Source organism: Macaca nemestrina, chromosome 17, assembly GCF_043159975.1.
Source record: "Macaca nemestrina isolate mMacNem1 chromosome 17, mMacNem.hap1, whole genome shotgun sequence".
NCBI classification, from domain to species: Eukaryota; Metazoa; Chordata; class Mammalia; order Primates; family Cercopithecidae; genus Macaca; species Macaca nemestrina.
The window spans coordinates 73,089,446-73,111,419 of NC_092141.1; the positions used below are offsets into that span (position 1 = coordinate 73,089,446).

At 49.3% G+C, this 21,974-nt stretch overlaps 1 protein-coding gene across 2 annotated transcripts; it reads right to left on the minus strand.

Annotated features, from left to right (window-relative positions):
* Positions 1 to 1,695: 1,695 nt before the first annotated feature.
* LOC139359668 (growth hormone variant-like) lies at positions 1,696 to 18,380 on the minus strand. 2 transcript variants are annotated; one of them, XM_071083437.1, is made up of 6 exons: positions 18,253 to 18,380; positions 17,495 to 17,862; positions 17,073 to 17,233; positions 2,454 to 2,573; positions 2,196 to 2,360; positions 1,728 to 1,940 (listed from the first exon to the last, which is right to left on the minus strand). In XM_071083437.1, the coding sequence occupies exons 2-6, from the start codon at positions 17,502 to 17,504 to the stop codon at positions 1,743 to 1,745; spliced, it is 654 nt and encodes a 217-aa protein (XP_070939538.1). In that variant the 5' UTR covers positions 17,505 to 17,862; positions 18,253 to 18,380; the 3' UTR covers positions 1,728 to 1,742. The 2 variants fall into 2 exon arrangements, with proteins under 2 accessions (XP_070939539.1, XP_070939538.1); XM_071083438.1 differs by lacking the exons at positions 17,073 to 17,233; positions 17,495 to 17,862; positions 18,253 to 18,380 and adding an exon at positions 3,160 to 3,169 and having other exon boundaries at positions 1,696 to 1,940; positions 2,454 to 2,569.
* Between the last annotated feature and the right edge of the window lie 3,594 nt (positions 18,381 to 21,974).

A 21,974-nucleotide genomic window follows, 5' to 3' on the forward strand; every position in this document is an offset into this window, starting at 1 on the left:
AACCGAGGCACATCATGCTGCATATTTGTATTGCACGTTTCAGTGTACATCGTGTTTCACTTCCTGTATCTCGTTGGACCCTTAAGCTTGCCACATGATATGGCCGGGGGGTTCAGGCACGGAGAAAGGGCCTTGGAAGGCTTGGGTAGGAGAGGGGCAGGCACTGTTGTGTGTTGATGGGGTATTGTTTGCACTGGTTGATGATCTCTGAACAACCAAGAAGTACATAACGATCTACCTAACCGGACGTGCTAAGTAATTTCACTTTGGGGATGATTCTCCAGGGAGACAATCCATTGATAGAGAAGTGAAAAACATCGAGATGTGTCTAGTAGTTGTAGGAAGTCTGGGGTGCTTTCCTGATGGGGTGTCCTCAGCTGGAAATAGCCTCTCCTTCCTTTGACCTGTCCTGTGGCTATTTGCAGACATTTTATTCCTCTTACCAGACTGTAAGCTCTTTGAGGCTGGATTTCTTTTCTTTTCTTTTCTTTTTGTTTTTTGAGATGGAGTCTTGCTCTGTTGCCCAGGCTGGGGTGCAGTGGCACGATCTCAGCTCACTGCAAGCTCTACCCACCCCAGGTTCACGCCATTCTCCTGCCTCAGCCTCCTGAGTAGGTGGGACTATAGGCTGTCCGCCAGCACACCCGGTTAATATGTTGTATTTTTAGAGATGGGTTTTCACCGTGTTAGCCTGGATGGTCTTGAACTCCTGACCTTGTGATCCACCCGCCTCGGCCTTCTAAAGTACTGGGATTACAGGCGTGAGTCACTGTGCCCGGCCTGAGGCTGAATTTCTGCCTTTCGTCTATTCATTCTTTCACTCATTCTTCTATTCATTCATTCACCGATTCCACAAGTAGTTGTTGTCTATAACATTTGCCAGAGATTGTACCAGGCAGATGGGCATATCTAGATAAACAAAACACATGATCCTTTCTCTTCTGGAGCTAACAATCTACTGGCAGCAGAGATAATAGCAAACAAGTAAGTATGTAACAGTAAAATAGAAATTTGGAATTCGAAACATTCCCATGAGGTAAATAGGTAAGATATGGAGGGAGGGAATAAGCCAGAAGGTGACAAGACGAGGCAGCTGGCACAGCTCTAGGCCCAGGAATTCAACAAGCGTCTACTGAGTGGACCCAGCACATGAGAGGACAGTGCTAAGCAGAGAAGTCAAATGTCCACTGGGCTGGGCATGGCCAGGTCGCCCATGCTGTGCCTGACGTCCTCCTGCTGGTATAATTATTTTAAAATGACAGGACAGGGAAGGGCGCCATGGCTCATGCCTGTAATCCCAGCAATTTGGGAGGCCAAGTTGGGCAGATCACCTGAGGTCAGGAGTTGGAGACCAGTTTGGCCAATATGGTGAAACCCCGTCCCTACCAAAAATACAAAAATTAGCTGAGCCTGGTCGCGCATGCCTGGATCCCAACTATTCGGGAGACTGAGGCAGGAGAATCGCTTGAACCCAGGAGGCAGAGGTTGCAGTGAGCTAAGATCGTGCCAGTGCACTTCAGCCTGGTTCCCAATAGACCCCGTGGGCCCTACAGGTCGTCTTCCCAACCTGCCCCTTGCTCCATATCACCACCCTCCTCCCCATAACATTATAGAAGGACACCTAGTCAGACAAAATGATGCAACTTAATTTTATTAGGACAAGGCTGTTGGACACTGGAGTGGCACCTTCCATGGCCAGGAGTGGCAATTGGGAGGGGTCACAAGGGATGCCACCCAGGCATCTAGAAGCCACAGCTGCCCTCCACAGCGCGGCACCGCACGGTGCGCAGGAATGTCTCGACCTTGTTCATGTCCTTCCTGAAGCAGTAGAGCAGCCTGTAGTTCTTGAGCAGTGTGTCATCGTTGTGTGAGTTTGTGTCAAACTTGCTGTAGGTCTGCTTGAAGATCTGCCCAGTCCGGGGGCTGCCGTCTTCCAGCCTCTGCAAAGTGAAGAAAGAGAAGGAGAGGCTGAGCGCTTGGTCACTGTTGCCTCCCTCCCGCTCTCATTCATTCGTTTTCCTCCCTCCCCTTCAGGGTGTAGAGAGAGGCCTGGAGGATTCACGAGAGGAAATGAAGACTAAGGTGAGTTCTCTTAGGTCAGAGCCTGACTGCTAAAAAGAGGGCAGCAGTTTCTCTCCCTCACCCCTCGAAGCCAGTGGGGTTCCAGGATTGGGAACCCCTGGGGTCACCCTCACCTCCGTCAGCGTTTGGATGCCTTCCTCTAGTTTCTTTAGGTAGAGATAGATGTCGAAGTTCGAGTTGGCATGCACCAGGTGGTTGGCAAACACACTCCTGAGTAACTGCACGGGCTCCAGCCACGACTGGATGAGCAGCAGGGAGATGTGGAGCAGCTCTAGGTTCTGCAGAGGAAGGACCAGCGGTTGCTGTGCTGCCCGGGGGCTCTGACCACAGGCCTCCCCCATCCCCGCCTGGGGGAGAAGGCATCCACTCACGGATTTCTGCTGTGTTTCCTCCTTGTTGGAGGGTGTCGGAATAGACTCTGAGAAGCAGAGGGAGGTCTGGGGGTTGCGCAGGAATGAATACTTCTGTTCCTTTGGGATATAGGCTTCTTCCTAGGAGAAGGACCACCCACCAAGGTCTACCCTGCAGACCAGCTCCCGTTGTTACTTTTCTGGGAACCTCACTCAGCGTACGCTCATCTGCCTGCATTTCTGCTTCAGAAAACAACCCTGAGCTCCTTATTCTCTCCCAGGACTTCCCAGCGAGGGAAAGTCACCCCTTCTTGCCACCCCTGATGTGCACCCATTCCCCAAGAGCTTACAAACTTCGGGTACGTGTCAAATGCCAGCTTGTGCAGGTGATGGGCGCGGAACACAGCGGTGTTAAAAAGCCAGGATAAGGGAATGGTTGGGAAGGCACTGCCCTCTTGAAGCCAAGGTAGGCAGAGCAGGGCAATAGCCAGAATTAGGCATGTCCAGGAGCCTGGGGAGAAACCGGAGGGCAACAGAGGGAATGGAGAGCAAGATGCCAGTGCTCTCCCTGCTCCAGGAGCTGTTTTTTTTTTCTCCCTCCCTCCAGGGACCAGGAACATTCTGAGATTGGCCAAATATCTGGGCTGAGATGCCCCCGTCCCATCTACAGGGCTCCGCCTCTCCCCTCAGGACACATCGTGCAGAAATGGATTTTAGGGGCGCTTACCTGCAGCCATTGCAGCTAGGTGAGCTGTCCGCAGGACTCTAAGTGTTTCAGGGAGTCGGGCCTTGGGATCCTGGAGCTGGTCTCTTGTGGGCCCTTTTTATACCCTGGCCCCTTATCTCTTGCTGCTTGACCCCGCCTATTTCTCTGTACGTTTACGCATGGGGCCACTGATGTACCTGTGCTAATGGCTAATTTAGAAGCTCCTCCCACACATGCTGGGATCATGCCCCCTGGCTTGTCATCTTTCCCTTCTCACCGTTACCAGCATCGTAAGAGTTGTGCACAGAGTGTCGGCCAGAGATACCACCCAACTTGTCCTCTCTTTAAGGAGCAGGTGGGTGCCCTCTGGCAGCACATCATGGTGGCCAACCTGAACACGGGGAAGGATGTCAGGATAGCCAGTCCTCGAGACCCCTACAGACCCCATCCCACTCTCTATCCTATCCCTTTCCTCCTCCTCACATGTCTCCCCTCCACCCAGCAGAGAGAATGTGTGTGTTGCGAAAAGGCACCAAACACAGCCAATAGATTGTGGGGGTTCTGGGCAGGATTCAGTCCTGAATTCCACTTTTGCTGACTCCTCCTGGGCCCGCCTGAGGCAACTGGATGCAGTGCTAACACTGACCACTAGAGGGAACCAACCCCACACTTTGCTCTCCCCTTTCCCTGAGCCTCGGGCGGGCGGTGGTGGTGGGGGGGAGCTCCCCCAGGTCCCTGGGGATGAAGAACCCAGACTCATGGTATTGCCCCAGCTCCTTGGACCTGCAGCAGAGATGCAAACCAAGAAACAGATATCCCGGGGACAGACACGGACCACAAGCGCTTCCTCCCCTAGACCTGAAACCATCAGAGAATCGAAAAGTTGGAAGAGCTCTGGAAGGTTTGAGTGTCTTTCCCAGCTTTGGAACTCAGAACACATCAGGCCGAAAGATGCCCTCTCCAGCCATGGAAGCCCCTCCTCTTTTTTCTCCCCCTCCTTTCCAGAGCTGTATAGAGCTTATCCAGTTGCCAAGGGCCTGCCTGTGCATTCTCACGTCAGACCTGCCACTTGTCTTGTGAAGGAGGTGTTATTATCATCCCGTTTCACAGGTCAAGACACTGAGGCTGAGAGAGACTGATTGCATGAGCTACCTCAGCCAGGGCAGCAGATCTCCACAACCTTGCTCTTCCCACATTGTGTTATTCAAAGTCCTTTCTCCCGGCCGGGCACGGTGGCTCATGCCTGTAATCCCAGCACTTTGGGAGGCTGAGGTGGGTGGATCACTTAAGGTCAGGAGTGCAAGACCAGACTGGCCACCATGGCAAAACTCCATCTCTCCTAAGAATACAAAAATTAGCTGGGCGTGGTGGCACAAGCCTGTAAAAGTGGGAGGCTGAGGCAGGAGACTCACTTGAACCCAGGAGGCAGAGGTTGCCGTGAGCCAAGATGGTGCCACTGCACTCCAGCCTGCGTGACAGAGCGAGTCTCCATCTCAAAACAGATTAAAAAAAAAAGTCCTTTCTCCAGAGCAGGTAGTGTGGTGCTACTCAGTTATTTAGTTATTTTAGTTTCTTCATTTTATTTTTATTTTTATTTTTGAGATGGAGTATCATTCTGTTGCCCAGGCTGGAGTGCAGTAGCACAATCTTGCCTCACTGCAACCTCCACCTCCTGGGTTCAAGTGATTCTCCCTCCTCAGCCTCCCTAGTAGCTGGGATTACAGGCACCCGCCACTATGCCAGGCTAAGTTTTGTACTTTTTTAGTAGAGATAGATTTCAGTATGTTGGCCAGGCTGGTCTCGAACTCTTGAGTTTAGATGATCCACCCTCCCTGGCCTCCCAAAATAGTGAGATGGCGCGAGCCACTGCTCCCAACCTAGATATTTCAGCTTCTAAATCCCTCTGAGTGCAGGGATTCTGCCCACAACATAAGGGGCCTTTTGCCTCATTTCGTCTTTCCATAAGGGGCAAATTGTTCTTTCTCTATTCCCAGGTGAGAATGGCCCAGTGGCATGGGGTGCCTTGTAGAAACCTCACAGCAGGACAAGGCGAAGGCAGAGAAGCTCAGGACTGAGCCTCCTGTCTCCTGGTGCCCAGGGTTGGGGCTATTTCAATACCATCTGGAGGTCACAAGCATCAGATGCCTCCAGAGGTGAGAGCAGGAAAGAACATCCTCACGGGCACTGAAATCATCCCCCGCTGAGTTTAAGAGCATCTAGCACTTGACGCTGTAGAAACACAAGGAAGGAAACAAGGAAACACTTCTAGAAGTGGTTGGCTGTGGTGTTGGCAACCAGCAATGAAAACCCACAGCCCTGTGGCCCAGGATGTGAATACTGGGGCCCTGCCATCTCCCGTCTTTCAGAGAAGAAGACAGACCTCCTTTTTCTGCCTTCATTCCTGAAGCATTACCTGACCAGCAGCCCAGACTCATCATCTGCTGGGAGGGCCCTGGGCTGTGGGCTGTTCTCCAGGCAGGGCTGCGGGAGGATCCAAGAGGGGTGTCATCAATGATACCAACTCTGAGAAAGATGGGGACAAGGGAGGGTGGAGACACCACTTTCCCCATGCTCCTTCCAGCACCAGCAAAGAGGAGGAGCCAGGTGGGAATGGAGGAGAGTCCCTGAGCTCCACGTAGCTTCTGCGTCCCCCACCATCCTTCCTCCAATGTGAACTGGGACGGACAGATAGCACCCCGTGACAGGGCCTTTTAGCTAGTGCTGGGGACTTAGATGTGGGTTTTTTGCCATGGAAGAAGTCTCCAGCCTCCCTTAGGAATGAGGGCAGCAGGGGCCCTAACTGGGGATCACTCCAGAACTCCGTAGATGGGCACAGGGCTGGTGAGTTTCCTCAGACAGGTTACTGCCAGAAACACGTGGGACCAGCTAGGGCAGGGAGTGTCTCCTCTCTCCACTTCTGTTGACCTCAGAGTTATGGTGACTCAGAGGACTCTAGGGACCCCTGGGGAAACAACTTTACAAAGCATTACCAAGGCAACCATGGACCAGAGGGAAGAACTGAGGCCCACAGGTGTGGGCAGAAGTCGATGATCCTTTTCTCTAGTCTAGATCTTCCCAGGGCCTTAAGCAATGGAGACCATGTCCATCATTCATTGCTAGTAGAAAATCAACTTTGAATTAGACTTGGGATTTTCCTGACAGTCGTGGGGAGTGGCCCACTGTTGGGGCATCACCTGGGGCCAGATCCCTGGCTCCTGCAGGCTGAGAGACTACCCAATAAGAGCCTCCACATGGCCAGGCGGGAGAGACTGGGCTTCGCATCTCTGGCGTCTGCTTCAAAAGGCTCAGGATAGGCTGGGCGTGGTGGCTCACGCCTGTAATCCCAACAGTTTGGGAGGCCGACACAGGTGGATCACCTGAGGTAAGGAGTTTGAGACCAGCATCGCCATCATGGTGAAACCCATCTCTACTGAAAATAGAAAAATTAGCTGCTCATGGTGACGTGCGTCTGTAATTCTAGCTATTGGAGAGGCTGCGGCATGAGAATTGCTTGAACCCGAGAGGCAGAGGTTGCCATGAGCCAAGATCATGCCTCTGCACTCCAGCTGGGGCAACAGAGTGAGACTGACTTTGTCTCCAAAAAAAAAAGAAAAAAGAAAAAAAAGGTAGAAAAATCCTAATCTCTGAGGTCACCATTATCTAGCTCCTTACCCACTGAGAAGCACAGATGGGAAGCAGGAGCCCCAGGGCCACCATGGCTCGAGCAGCATTATCATTTAGTCGGAATCCATAAGAACACCCTAGGTTTCATCTGGGACTCCCTGCCCATGGGGAAGATGGGAAAGAAGAGTTGACTCAAAGCAGAGATCTGCTAGTGCTCCGTTAGTAAGGAAAGCTGTTGGGTGGAGGGGACCACATTTGGGTGAGGAGAGGGAGCAGGGTGTGAAGGTAGTGAGGGAGTGTGGTGCACCGAACTCAGCTCTTTGGGAAACCGTTTTTGCAGACAAGCCATGGTTAGAGGAATCCCGATGCTCTGGCAAACAGACCTGGCTGGAAGGGATGGAAGACAGGCTTGCTTGTGTCCCAAAGGGAAACCCAGCTCCAGCTTTGGTGTGTACCTGGAATGGGGTGGTCTTTGACCTTGAAGTGCCACAGAAGGCAACCCAGAACCACACCAGAGCCTACTGCTGCACAGCCACTAACCAGCTGGGCTCTGTCAGCAAAGACATTGCTGTCATTGTTCAAGGTAAACTTTGCTGCTCTGCTGCCGGGCGGAGGATGGAAATCCCTCAGGGGTTTGGGATTCTTATCCAAGGATGAAAATAAGAAAGATTCTACTAGGTTGGGAAGAATGAGACTCAGAAGTGGGCCTGGTGGGCTGGGGTGGGTGATCCTCATACTTTGTGACCTTCCTAACTCTGTCTTCTGCGCTTGGACAGGATTGGATGAAGGAATCAGCTCTGCCCTCTTTGTCGTTATTACCGTTGCCCTTGGAGTGGGTGTCATCACCATAGCACTGTATTTGAGCTATCGGCCCTGCAAAGTGGACGGGAGGAAATTGCTCTCTAGACAGAAAGAGGAGGACAAAGAGGAGAAAAGCCAGTTTACTGTTGAGGAAGAGAAAAGTACAACTCATATAATTGACAGCTATTTGATTGAATGAGACTTCTGCTACTGTGGTTTCCCAGGGAGGGAAGAAGGGATAGAGGAGAAAGGAAGAAACAGAATGGCAGGCTGCATTTCCCTTTGTATTCTTCTGTCTGTAAAACAGTGTTTCAGGCCCCCATGTCCCAGGTCCTGTGTGTCCAGTATGTCCACAAGCTCACCTTTCCCTCTATCTCTCTCCCCTCCTTTTTTTTCTCTTTTTGAGATGGAGTCTCACTGTTGTCACCTAGGCTGGAGTGCAATGATGCAGTCTCGGCTCACTGAAACTTCAGCCTCCCAGGTTCAGGTGATTCTCCTGCCTCAGCCTCCCCAGTAGCTGGGATTACAGGTGCACACCACCACGCCTGGCTGCCATTTCTTTATGGTTCCCACTGCCCTTTCTCTTAAACGTCATGCTAAAGACAGGCACATCTTAGAAATGCAACTCATATTTCATGGTTTTCTGATTTCTAACTGGGAACTCAATTTGTAGTCCAGGGACAGGACTTTGAAGGGAGTAAGTATCAAATACGGGGCTAGGAGTCAGAGCTCTGTTCCCATCTCCACTTTCCATTGCTCCCCTGACCTGGGCTTCTGGAGTGCCAGCTCCCAGAGCTGAGCTTGTTGACATCATTAAGGATCAGTGGCAAGCTTCAACTCAGTAACCATCTGTTGTGGGTCTTGGGGGAGTATACAGATGGTAAGAAATTCCACTTTGGGCCGGACAAGCATCCTATCTAGCCCAGTGTCCTGTCTGTGAAGTAGAAGGTAGAGTTCTTCCACGAAATTGGCGTCATAGGTTAAGCACTCCAAACATCTCTGAATTCCTTTTGACAGAGAGATCAACTGTGAGTTGGCATTTGCCAGTTTTATTTTTTTTACCCATATGGGTGTCTAGGTTACAGTTCCAATGTTTACTCTCCCTTTTCATCAACAAGTGGATGTTTTCATCTGTCTGAAAACAATTTCCCTGAAACTTCAAGAGGAATCCTCTTGTGCAAATGTTCATATGATTTTATGATTCAGCTTCCTTTCTTGTCCTTGGAAAAGAGTATATTCACCCTCGGAGAAGGCATGAGGAATCATAAAACCAGATCTTTTCTTCCAAATCAGTCAAGAAATGTTCACTGGAAAGTTGCTATGGTAAAAATAAAAGTGATTTTATGATATCCAAATGCATTTCTCTACCCTTCTGTGTCATTGCTGAAAGCTCTTATTATGTCAAACAGTTGCATTTTATAACTTTTTTTTTTAGATGGAGTCTCGCCCCGTTGCCCAGGCTGGAGTGCAGTCACGCAATTTCGGCTCACTTCAAACTCCACCTCCCAGGTTCAAGGAATTCTCTGCCTCAGCCTCCAGAGTAGCTGGGATTACAGGTGCCCACCATCATGCCCAGCTAATTTTTTGTGTTTTTAGTAGAAACAGCGTTTCACTATCTTGGCCAGGCTGGTCTTGAAGTCCTGACCTCGTGATCCACGCACCTCGGCCTTCTAAAGTGCTGGGATTACAGGTGTGAGCCACCGCTCCCAGCTGCATTTTATAACTTTAAGGACAATTTCTAAGGAAAAAACACCGTGTTGATAGCATAAACAACCAGCCCAGGGCAGGGGGTGCATTAGCTCAGGGCAGCAGCCTATTTTACCTGCTTTCAAAACTAAAATTCAGGCCGGGGAGGTGGCTCACACCTGTAATCCCAGGTCTTTGAGAGGCTGAGGCAGGCGAATCACTTGAGCCCCAGAGTTGGCAAATATCCTGGACAACATGGTGAAACCCCATTTCTACAAAAAATACAAAACTTAGTGTACTATACTGGCACGTGCCTGTAGTCCCAGCTACTTGAATCTGCGGACTCAGAGAGTCTGAGGTGGGAGGATCACTTGAGCGCGGGAGGTGCAGGGTTGCAGCTAGTTGAGATCATGCACTGCACTCCAGCCTGGGTGACAGAGCCAGACCCTGTCTCAAAAACAAAACAAATGAAACAAAAACAAAAACTGAAGTTCAGACTTCCAGATAGAGAGAGGTGCGTAGCCTTCCAAATTGCAGATACTAGCTAGAAAAAATCGTGGCATCAGACACCAGAGAGAAAACATTTTCCCATTCTTCTCAGACCTCCTCTGAGTCTGGTGTTATAGATTAAGTATAAAAATAACCCTTTGGTTTCACCACATACAAAGCAGTGGGGATGCAGCGGTGAACAAAACATTGTCCCTGGCTTCCACAAATTTATTAGGAAAGCTATTTAGACAAACAAGTAGGAGATTACATTTGTGCATGAATTCCTATGACTGGGAAAGCAGATTGTTAAGAGAAAGCATAACTCAGATCAAAGAAGGCTTCCTGGAGGGACATGAATTATCTTGACTTTGCAAAATAGCATCATCCCCCAACATGACCTTTTCAACCTGGATGTTTCCACTAGGTGGAGCTACTGCTCTCTCATCCTGTGAGTCTGATATAAATCATCCACCTTCCCTGAATCGAGCATTTGGGGAAATAAGTTAAGAAGCAGGTTTCAGAGACAGGAGTATAGAGCCGCCCCATCCGGGGATCCACAGCCATTTCGGTGTCAGGATCAGCCGCATCAGGGCTGTAGTTATCCTTTATCTGCAAACCCTGCCTCATGGCCTCAGTGTCTTGAAGCACAGCAAATCTAAAAAGGAAGGGAAAAATGAACCAGGTGTGGTGGTGTGCACCTGTAATCCCAGCTACTGGGGAGGCTGAGGCAGGAGAATCGCTTGAATCTGGGGCGTGGAGGTTGCAGTGAGCCGAGATCGCGCCATTGCACTTCAGCCTGGCCAACCGAGCAACACTCCCGTCTTGAAGAAAATGAAAACAAAAACAAACAAACAAACACAAAACAAAACAAACAAAACCAAAAAGGGAGGGAAGAAGGGGGCCACTTGGACTTTCTAGTTCCAGCAGGGAGAGCCTGGAGACTTAGCCGGCTGCTGCCTTTGCTTGTCACTGCCACAGGGTGTCAGTGTTGACAGATGGTCCCGCACAATACCATCAAACCAAGTGGGTCTGCAGATCCGGGTTCCCAGCTGCTGTGGATCTCTGAGGGAGGATGATCTCCTTCTTCGGGGCCTAGTCCAGCTGCGCTTGTCCTCTTGCTTGGGTTTCCAGGGTTCCAGTTCTTAGAGCTCAGTAGTTTGGAAGAGCTGTCCCGCAACGGTCTTCAGAGTAGGCTGGGTTACTTGGAACCCTTGTAGACTTGGAAACTCTGTTTGCTTTCCTTCCCGAAGGATCCACACCACCAGGGGTCAGGCAGCCCCTTCTCACTGATTCTTTCTTTCTTTCTTTTTTTTTTTTTGGAGATGGAGTCTCGCTCTGAACTCCCAGGCTGGAGTTCAGTGGCGTGATCTCGGCTCACTGCAACTTCTGCCTCCTGGCTTCAAGCAATTTTCTTGTCTCACCTCTGGAGTAGCTGGGATTACAGGTGTGTGCCACCATGTCCCGCTAATTTTTGTGTTATTAGTAGAGACAGGGTGTCGTTATGTTGGCCAGGCTGATCTCAAACTCCTGACCTCAGGTGATCTGCCCACCTCTCAAAGTGCTGGGATTTCAGGCTGAGCCACCATGCCCGGCTTCATTGATTCTTAAAGCAGGAAGGGTCTCACATCTCTCTTCCAGTATAATAGAGCTTCTGAGGGTAGCTGCCTTCATTGTCTATAGGAGGAGGCCCCACCCCCTAAATGGTTTTGATCATATTCTTTCTGAACATTAAAGCAAGTGGCTCACGCTTAAATTGCAGCTACCTTGATTATCTCCAGAGGAAGAGTGGCCTTTAATACTCCAAACGTTTGTCGTCTTTATTATTATTTTTGAGACAGAATATTGCTCAGCCACCCAGCTGCAGTGCAGTGGCATGATCGGCTCAGTGCAACTCTGCCTCCCGGGCTGGAGCGATTCTCATGCCTCAGTAGCTGGGAATACAGGTGTGCACCACCACACCTGGCTAATTTTTGCATTTTTAGTAAAGATGGGGTGACACCATGTTGGCCAGGCTGGTCTTGAACTTCTGACCTCCTCCCACCTTGGCTTCCCAAAGTGCTGAGATTACAGGCATGAACCACCGTGCCTGGCCGTTTATCCTCTCAAGGATGGTCAGGGTGGCATTTTGGTGTCTTTCTCTCTAGTCCTGAGAAAGCATAAGTTATATCTTTAGTGGGACTTCTTACCATAGGATTAATAATAGTATTTACCTTAGAAGATTATAATTAGAAAGAAATGACATAATACTTGTAATAAATTAGCATGGTGTTCACATTTGTTGGTTTTAATTATTACACTGATAATTCTGGTGGGAATTAAGCACATCATTATAATCACATAAACTCAAAGCAAGAATCAGAAATCCATGGTGACCTTGAGGGCCATCAAAAGTCATAGACACCGTGCACAGCTTTCCGATTTTTCTAGTCTTTTTCTTGCTCCTTCCCCTACTTTCCCCCGAGTTTGGTCCTCTATGATTTAGAACTACTAGTAGGGTGACCAGTCCTATTAGCTGAGTTTGCATTGAGCTGAGGGATTCTTGGAAGGAACGTGGGACTTTCAGTGTTGACATTGAGAAAGTCTCCTGAAAACGAGGACAAGTTGGTAACCCTAATCCCAGCGGTGCTCATCACATGCCTCAGCACTCCAGGGCCTTCTGAATTAAAGAAGCAGCCAGGCAAAGTGTCAGCTTGTCTTGGCCTAGAAGCCCAGACCTGATAATTCAGAAGAAAAGGGAAGGGGTCAGTTCTGCTCTCAACTGTGTATAAAGGGACAAAACTCACCATGTGTATTTCAACAATGCTCTTGGAAGAAATTCAGAAGTGGTCATTTTAGGTTAGGGTAAATTCAGAAAAATGACAGAGTCAGGAAAACATTATCCCAGGGGTCAAGGATGACTCGAGCTCTGCCTACTGAACTCCTCCTTGTGCCAGTCTTGCTAATCCTATCTTCAGGGAGAGTTTTCGTTAGAAAATACCATTAAGGGTAAAACGTGGTGGCTCACACATGTAGTCCTAGCTCTTTGGGAGGCCAAGGCAGGTGAATCCCCAGAGGTCAGGAGTTTGAGACCAGCCTGGCCAACATGGTGAAACCCTGTCTTTACTAAAACTATAAAACTTACTCCTGTGTGGTGGTGCACACTTACAATACCAGCTACTCAGGAGGCTGAGGCAGGAGAATCATTTGAATCCAGGAGGTGGAGGTTGCAGTGAACCGAGTTCACATCACCACACTCCAGCCTGTGTCTCAAAAATAAAAACCAAAACCAAAACAAAAATAGACTATTAACATTCTTTAGTTGTGAGAAGATATAAAAATTTCCATCTTAACCATTTTACGTATATAGTTCAGTCACGTCGAAGTACATTCACATTGTCATGCAACCATCACCACCATCCATCTTCAGAACCCTTTTCATCTTGCACAGTCTAAACCCTTTGCTCATTAAATACCTCCCTATTCCCTCCCTCCCCACAGCCTCTGGCAGCCACCATCCTACTTTTTGTCTCTATGAATTTGACTGCTCTGAGTACCTCATATGACTGGTATCAGACAGTATTTGTCTTTTTGTGACTGGCTCCTCAGAAACACTTTTGAGATGACTGGTTGGAATTCGGAGCAGGTGACACCACAACTGGCCCAGGCCTCTCATGTCCTTTTTCTCCTTTTTCCCTGTTCCACCAATACAACAGCTGTGGACACAAGGATCTCATCTCTGCGGTCCCTAACACAGTGGTTATCAACCTTGTTTACACATTAGAATCACCTGGGAAAGTTTTCAAACGACTCTTGCCTGAACCAGATTCCAGGCTAATTACATCAGAATCTCAGTGAGTGAGGGCTTACGTGTGCATCGTTTAGAAAACACCCTAGACATCTCAAATTTGCACCGGAAATTGCTGTCCATACCAAGTTGATGAGCTGAAAAGTAGAATAACAGTGGGTAAATCAAAAGAGTTTAAAGTAGATGGTCTTTAAAGTCTTTTTATATTCGAAAATGTGCAAAGTCATGTAGTATCTTTCTAATTCTCAACCAGCAGTGGTTGAGTGGATTCACCTACACCCGAGGGGATCTGGGTGGACACTCTCTGGAGTGTTGCTCCCCCTGCAGTTCAGTTTTATGTTACGACCACCCCACTTTAGAACCCTCTTAGTCACCCAGGTAGGCGCTGGACATTGTCATTCCCCTGTCACGTGCAGTCAACAAATACTTACAAAGATGGGTCACCTTTCCTTTAAAAACACGCAAGCCAAGAGATAATGATAATTGTGTTCATTCCATTGACTTCTAAAGACCGTGAGATTTCTAAATAATTTTAAGGCCGAATGAAGGACATTGCAGGAATATTGATTCCAGCTCCGTACAAGAAATAGTTTTCTGCAGTGAGAGTGGTTTAATAGAATGAGGAGCCTTGTGAAAGTGATTCCTTTGGTTCTAGTGCTACACACTTGTATTTGGAATATTGACTTTAATGGATGCCGGAGGATAAGATTCCCAAAGTAGAAGAAACTAGACTGACTTATGAGGCCCTTCTAACTCCAAAATGCCATGAGTTTAAAGCCAGATAGTAGAAGAACGACGTAAGATGCAAGAATGACTTCTGAACTGAGAAATGCAGCAGCTCCAGAGTTCTGATTATTTCAGCTTTCAACCACTTCCCAAAGACTGAATTATTAACTGTAAAATAGCCAAAAATGAACACAAGTGGATCTTGTTATCAAGAAAATTTATTATAGCAATAAGAATCAGAACTTCTAAAGAAGATTAATTAGGGGGTTGATTTTTTGCATTGCAGAATAATTCCTGACTTCATGAAATCATTTTTGGATATTAGAGTTCCTGTGAGCCTCTTAGTATGGATTTATAGGTCACCAGTCACTTAGCCAAAGTGCTTGGGAGAGTAAACTCTTAACTTTAAAGAACTAACCACGCTCTTTAGTGCTTATTTGGAAATAACAAACATCTGAGAAGTTTATTATTTCCTAATTGCCAAGGAAAACAATATAATTTCACAACAGATATTTAGACACTCCATTAGAAAACACAAAACATCCAAAAATTCAATGCAGAAATAACTACAATTTCTTGAGTACTATAATATGTCAAAATGTCATGGTGTTTAATCCTCTCATAATCCTAGTAAAGCAATATATTATTATCTCAGCTTGGTCAAGTAATTTACTCAAGAGCACTAAATTACATAAAAACCAAATTTTTCTGATTCTTTCCCTTACACCAAATTCCCCAATCAGCATCTCTCAGAACAAACTTGCTCACAAACAGCTTGGAGACCATGTGTGTTTGGGTTAATTTTTGCCCTTATTATATTTTCGATATGTGTTTCCAATGTTTAAATGTTAGATTTTTTGTATAAGTCTGGATGTCCTAGCTGTCTTAAAGAATCAGAAGGTCTGGAAGCCCAGTCCCTGCAGTCCTGATGGTGACAGGCTGGCTGGGTCCTACCTCAGCAGGGGCTTAAGTGCTGCAGATTGTGCTAGTTCTCACCCCTCTGTGTTGCATCCACCAAAGGAAAGCGAGTGTCATCTGGGATTTATCCTATTCCATCCAACCCTCATTGCTTACGTTGTTATCTTCCTGGTACCTGTTGTCACTGCATTTGCAACCCCAAATAAAATCTCTCTTCCACTTTCCTTGCCCTAATTGAGATCCCAAATGCTCTGGTTCTGTATGTCTCCAACTCATTTTTGCATTGTTCTCATAAAAGTAGTTGGGCTTAAGGAATATTGATCTTAAAGTTGTTCTGCACACAAGTAATTCTATTATATTGTTTCCTCACCTGTTGGGAAGTTTTTGCCTCTGCACTTAATAACCCATGTTGTTTTCATTTCTTCCCACTCCTGGGGGGCCAGGTTTGGTTTTGCTCGTGATGGTGGGGGAGGAAGAAATGCCTTCAAGTCATCTCTGGGATGACCATTGAGCTATGACCAGTGAGCTGGGACAACTGACCTGGTGGAATGGCCTTAGTGAGTAACAGACTGCAGTGATGTGTCAGCTTTCTTATGGCACAGGAACAACCAAATCTCTTATATTTCAGTGGCCTGGTTCCCAATAGACCCTGTAGGCCCTACAGGTCGTCTTCCCCAGCTGCCCCTTGCTTCACACCACTACCTTCCACCCCATAATATTATAGAAGGACACCTAGTCAGACAAAATAATACAACTTAATTTTATTAGGACAAGGCTGGTGGGCACTGGAGTGGCACCTTCCGGGGCCAGGAGAGGCACTGGGGAGGGGTCACAGGATGCCACATGGGCACCTAGAAGCCACAGCTGCCCTCCACAGTGCGGCACTGCACCATGCGCAGGAATGTCTCGACCATGTCCATGTCCTTCCTGAAGCAGTGGAGCAGCCCGTAGTTCTTGAGCAGTGAGTCATCGTTCTGTGAGTGTGCGTCAAACTTGCTGTAGGTCTGCTTGAAGATGTGCCCAGTCCGGGGGCTGCCATCTTCCAGCCTCTGCAAAGTGAAGAAAGAGAAGGAGAGGCTGAGCGCTTGGTCACTGTTCCCTCCCTCCCTCTCTCATTCATTCATTTTCCTCCCTCCCCTTCAGGGTGTAGAGAAAGACCTGGAGGATTCACGAGAGGAAATGAAGACTAAGGTGAGTTCTCTTGGGTCAGGGCCTGACTGCTAAAAAGAGGGCAGCAGTGTTTCTCTCCCCCAGCCCTTGAAGCCAGTGGGGTTCCAGGATTTGGGACCCCTGGTGCCATCCTCACCCACATCAACGTTTCGATGCCTTCCTCTAGGTCCTTTAGGAGGTCATGGACGTCGCTGTCCGAGGTGTGATGCACCAGGTTGTTGGCAAACACACTACTGAGGAACTGCCCGGGCTCCAGCCATGACTGGATGAGCAGCAGGGAGATGCGGAGCAGCTCTAGGTTCTGCAGGGGAAGGACACGCAGTGGCTGTGCTGCCCGGGGGCTCTGACCACAGGCCTCCCCCATCCCTGCCTTGGGGAGAAGGTATCCACTCACGGATTTCTGCTGCGTTTCCTCCAAGTTGGAGGGTGTGGGAATAGAGTCTGCGAAGCAGAAGGAGGCCTGGGGGTTCTCCATGAGCGAATGCTTCTTTTCCTTTGGGATATAGGCTTCTTCCTAGAAGGACTCCCCCCACCAAGAGGGACTGCTGGTCTCTATGCTGGAGACCAGCTCCCATTGTTACTTCTCTGAGAACCTCGCTCAGTGTATGCTCATCTGCCGGCATTTTCGCTTCAGAAAACAACCCTGAGCTCCTTAGTCTCCTCCCATGACTTCCCAGGGGGGGAAAGTCACCCCTTCTTGCCACCCCTGACATGCACCCATTCCCCAAGAGCTTACAAACTCCTGGTAGGTGTCAAAGGCCAGTTGGTGCAGGCGATGGGCTTGGATCATAGCATGGTCAAAAAGTCTGGATAAGGGTACGCTTGGGACCCTACCAGCCTCTTGAAGCCAAGGCAGGCAGAGGAGGGCAAAAACCAGGAGCAGGGATGTCCGGGAGCCTGGGGAGAAACCGGAGGGCAACGGAGGGAGCCAGAGAGCAAGAGGCCAGTGCTCTCCCTGCCCCAGGAGCTGTTTGTTTTTCTCTCTCTATCCCTCCAGGGACCAGGAACATTGTGAGATCGGCCAAATATCTGGGCTTAGATGGCGATACTCACATTCAGAAGCCCCAAACCTGAGGGTTAGTTTCCCCGTCCCATCTACAGGGCTCAGCCTCTTCCTTCAGGACACATCGTGCAGAAATGGATTTTAGGGGCGCTTACCTGCAGCCATTGCAGCTAGGTGGGCTGTCCACAGGACCCTGAGTGGTTCGGGGAGTTGGGCCTTGGGATCCTGGAGCTGGTCTCTTGTGGGCCCTTTTTATACCCTGGCCCCTTATCTCTTGCTGCTTGACCCCGCCTATTTCTCTGTACGTTTACGCATGGGGCCACTGACGTGCCTGTGCTAATGGCTAATTTAGAAACTCCTCCCACACATGCTGGGATCATGCCCCCTGGCTTGTCATCTTTCCCTTCCCACGGTCACCAATATTGTGAGGGTTGTGCAGAGGGTCAGCCAGCGATACCACCCAACTTGTCCTCTCTTTAAGGGTCATGTGGGTGTCCTCTGGCAGCACGCCATGGTGGCCAACCTGAACGTGGGGAAGGATGTCAGGATAGCCAGTCCTTGAGACCCCTACAGACCCCATCCCACTCTCTATCCTATCCCTTTCCTCCGTCCCCCATGTTTCCCCTCCACAGGGCAGAGAGAATGTGTGTGTTGGGAAAAGGGCCCAAGCGCAGGCAATAGATTGTGGGGGTTCTGGGCACCATTCAGTCTTCAATTGCACTTTTGCTGATTCCTTCCGGGCCCGCCTGAGGCAGCTGGATGCAGTGCTAAAACTGACCACTAGAGGGAACCAACCCCACACTTTGCTCTCCCCTTTCCCTGAGTCTTGGGGGCTCCCCCAGGTCCCTGGGGAGGAAGAACCCAGACTCGAGGTATTGCCCCAGCTCCTTGGACCTGCAGCAGAGATACAAACCAAGAAACAGAAATCCCGGGGACAGACACGGACCACAAGCGCTTCGTCTATGCCCAGAAATCATCAGAGTATCTGAAAGTTTTAAGAGCTCTTGAAGGTTTGATACTCTTCCCCAGCTTTGGAACTCAGAACAGGTCATGCGGAAAGATGCCCTGGATAAAAAAAAAAAAAAAAGTCCTCTCTCCAGAGCAGGTAGTGTGGTGCTACTCAGTTATTTAGTTATTTTAGTTTTTTTATTTCAGTTTTATTTATTTTATTTTCTTTGAGATGGAGTCTCATTCTGTTGCCCAGGCTGGAGTGCAGTGGCATGATCTTGCCTCATTGCAACCTTCACCTCCTGGGTTCAAGTGATTCTCCCTCCTCAGCCTCCCTAGTAGCTGGGATTACAGGCGCCCATCACTATGCCGGGCACTTTGTACTTTTAGTAAAGACGGGGTTTCAGTATGTTGGCCAGGCTGGTCTCAAACTCTTGAGTTTAGGTGATCCACCCTCCCTGGCCTCCCAAAATACTGAGATCACTGGCGCAAGCCACAGCTCCCAACCCAGTAATTTCAGCTTCTAAATCCCTCTGAGTGCAGGGATTCTGCCCGCAACACAAGGGGCCTTTTGCCTCATTTTGTCTTTCCATGAGGGGCAGATTGTTCTTTCTCTATTCTCAGGTGAGAATGGCCCAGTGGCATGGGGTGCCTTGTAGAAACCTCACAGCAGGACAAGGCGAAGGAAGAGAAGGCCAGGACTGAGCCTCCTGTCTCCTGGTGCCCAGAGTTGGGGCTATTTCAATACCATCTGGAGGTCACAAGCATCAGATGCCCCCAGAGGTGAGAGCAGGAAAGAACATCCTCACGGGCACTGAAATCATCCCCCGCTGAGTTTAAGAGCATCTAGCACTTGACGCTGTAGAAACACAAGGAAGGAAGCAAGGAAACGCTTCTAGAAGTGGTTGGCTGTGGTGTTGGCAACCAACATTGAAAACCCACAGCCCTGTGGCCCAGGATGTGAATACTGGGGCCCTGCCGTCTCCCCTCTTTCAGAGCAGAAGACAGACCTCCTTTTTCTGCCGTCATTCCCGAAGCATTACCCGACCAGCAGCCCAGACTCATCATCTGCTGGGAGGGCCCTGGGCTGTGGGCTGTTCTCCAGGCAGGGCTGCAAGAGGGTCCAAGAGGGGTGTCATCAATGATACCAGTTCTGAGAAAGCTGGGGCCCAGGGAGGGTGGAGACACCACTTTCCCCATTCTCCTTCCAGCACCAGCAAAGAGGAGGAGCCAGGTGGGAATGGAGGAGGATCCCTGAGCTCCACTTAGCTTCTGCCTCCCCCACCATCCTTCCTCCAATGTGAATTGGGACAGGCGGCACCCCATGACAGGGTCTTTTAGCCAGTGTTGGGGACTTAGATGTGGATTTTCGGCCATGGAAGAAGTCTCCAGCCGCCCTTAGGAATGAGCCCTAGCAGGGGCCCTAACTGGGGATCACTGCACAACTCCGCAGATAGGCACAGGGGTGGCGAGGCTCCCTAGACGGGTTACTGCCAGGAACACGTGGGAGCAGCCAGGGCAGGTGAGTGTCTCCTCTCATCTATCCGTTTGTTTTACCACAGAGTTATGGTGACTCAGAGGACTCCAGGGACTCCTGGGGAAACAACTTTACAAAGGATTACCACAGCAACCATGGACCAGAGGGAAGAGCTGAGCCCCCCAGGTGTGGGTAGAAGTCGGTGATCCTTTTCTGTAGTCTACATTTTCCCAGGGCCTTGAGCAATGGAGACCACGTCCATCATTCATTGCTAGTAAAAAATCAACATTGAATTAGACTTGGATTTTCCTGACAGTCCCGGGAAGTGGCCCACTGTTGGGGCATCACTTGGGGCCAGATCCCTGGCTCCTGCAGGCTGAGAGACTACCCAACAAGGGCCTCCTCATGGTCAGTCAGGAGAGGCTGGGTTTCCCACCACTGGTTTCAGCTTCAAAAGGCTCAGGATAGGCCGGGCATGGTGGCTCACACCTGTAATCCCTCCACTTTGGGAGGCCAAGGTGGGTGGATCATGAGATCAGGAGTTCAAGACCAACCGGGCCAAGATGGCGAAATCACGTCTGTATTAAAAATACAAAAATTAGCCGGGCATGGTGGCAGGTGCCTGCAATCCCAGCTACTCAGGAGGCTGAGGCAGGGAATTGCTTGAACCCGCGAGGTGGAGGTTGCAGGGAGCCGAGATCACGCTACTGCACTCCAGCCTTGGAGACAGAGTGAGACTCTGTATCAAAAACAAAAACAAAAACAAAAGCTCAGGATAATCTCACAGGCATCTTGGTTCTTTTAAAGAACCTCCCTTTATAATTTAGGATTAATGAATTTCTCTGTGTGTTTGGAAGCCCTTTCTATGTCCAACCTTGACTAACTTTAGGGTTCTGTGTGCCTGCTGTGGAAAGTCGCAGATCTGCTGTTGATCCTAAAGTGGTGTCTTTCAGGCTTTGAGACCTCCTGTTAGGTTCAAGACTGTGGGGTTGAGGACAATCACATTTTTCGAAGCCATACTCACCGGGTCTTAGGGATCGCCTCCAAGGGACTGGTGGGTGCTCCTTCCACTCCCACTTTGGTGATTTGTGGCGCACACTTCCCACCTGCAGCTCTGTTCTTTCTTCTTTGAGATCAGAGGCTGTTTATCGTACTGGGACATACTCTACCTCCTTTTGGCTTCTAATATCCTTTCTCTGAGTTCGGTACCGAGTCAATTACTCAGCTCATTGGATTAAGGTCTTCAGGGAATATTATGTGGGGATTCCCAAGGGCTCTCCTAGGGGAGGTGAGGAAGATGATCAATACTTCTGCGTGTCCACCATGTGCTTGGGACTCTACTGAGCCATAGGGATGTGAGTGAGGATACTGAGGCTCAAAGAGATCAGGTGACTTGCCTGGAGTTCTCCCACTATCCAAGGCCTATCCAACGCCCCCAGGCTTTCTTTCCATGCCAAGATCTTTAGAAACCTCATCTAGTAATGATGGTGGCACTACTAGGCATGGACAGAGCTTGCCTCAGTGCAAAGCTAGCAGGACAGGGGTCAAGCCCCTGCACAGAGGATGTTCCATGAAGATGGGGGGAATTGAACACGAGGAATTCAGCAGCAGAATGAGGTGTCCATAGGCATTAAGGAAAGTGGTAGAAAACAACCACCCAGTGTAGCTCGGTTTAGTGAACCGAGGCACATCATGCTGCCTATTTGTATTGCACGTTTCAGTGTACATCGTGTTTCACTTCCTGTATCTCGTTGGACCCTTAAGCTTGCCACATGATATGGCCGGGGGGTTCAGGCACAGAGGGGGGTTCAGGCACGGAGTAAAGGCCTCAGAAGGCTTGGGGAGGAGAGGGGCAGGTACTGTTGTGTGTTGATGGGGTATTGTTTGCACTGGTTGATGATCTCTGAACAACCAAGAAGTACATAACGATCTACCTAACCGGACGTGCTAAGTAATTTCACTTTGGGGATGATTCTCCAGGGAGACAATCCATTGATAGAGAAGTGAAAAGCATCAAGATGTGTCTAGTAGTTGTAGGAAGTCTGGGGTGCTTTCCTGATGGGGTGCCATCAGCTGGAAATAGCCTCTCCTTCCTTTGACCTGTCCTGTGGCTATTTGCAGATATTTTGTTCCTCTTACCAGACTGTAAGCTCTTTGAGGCTGGATTTCTGCCTTTCGTCCATTCATTCATTCACTCATTCTTCTATTCA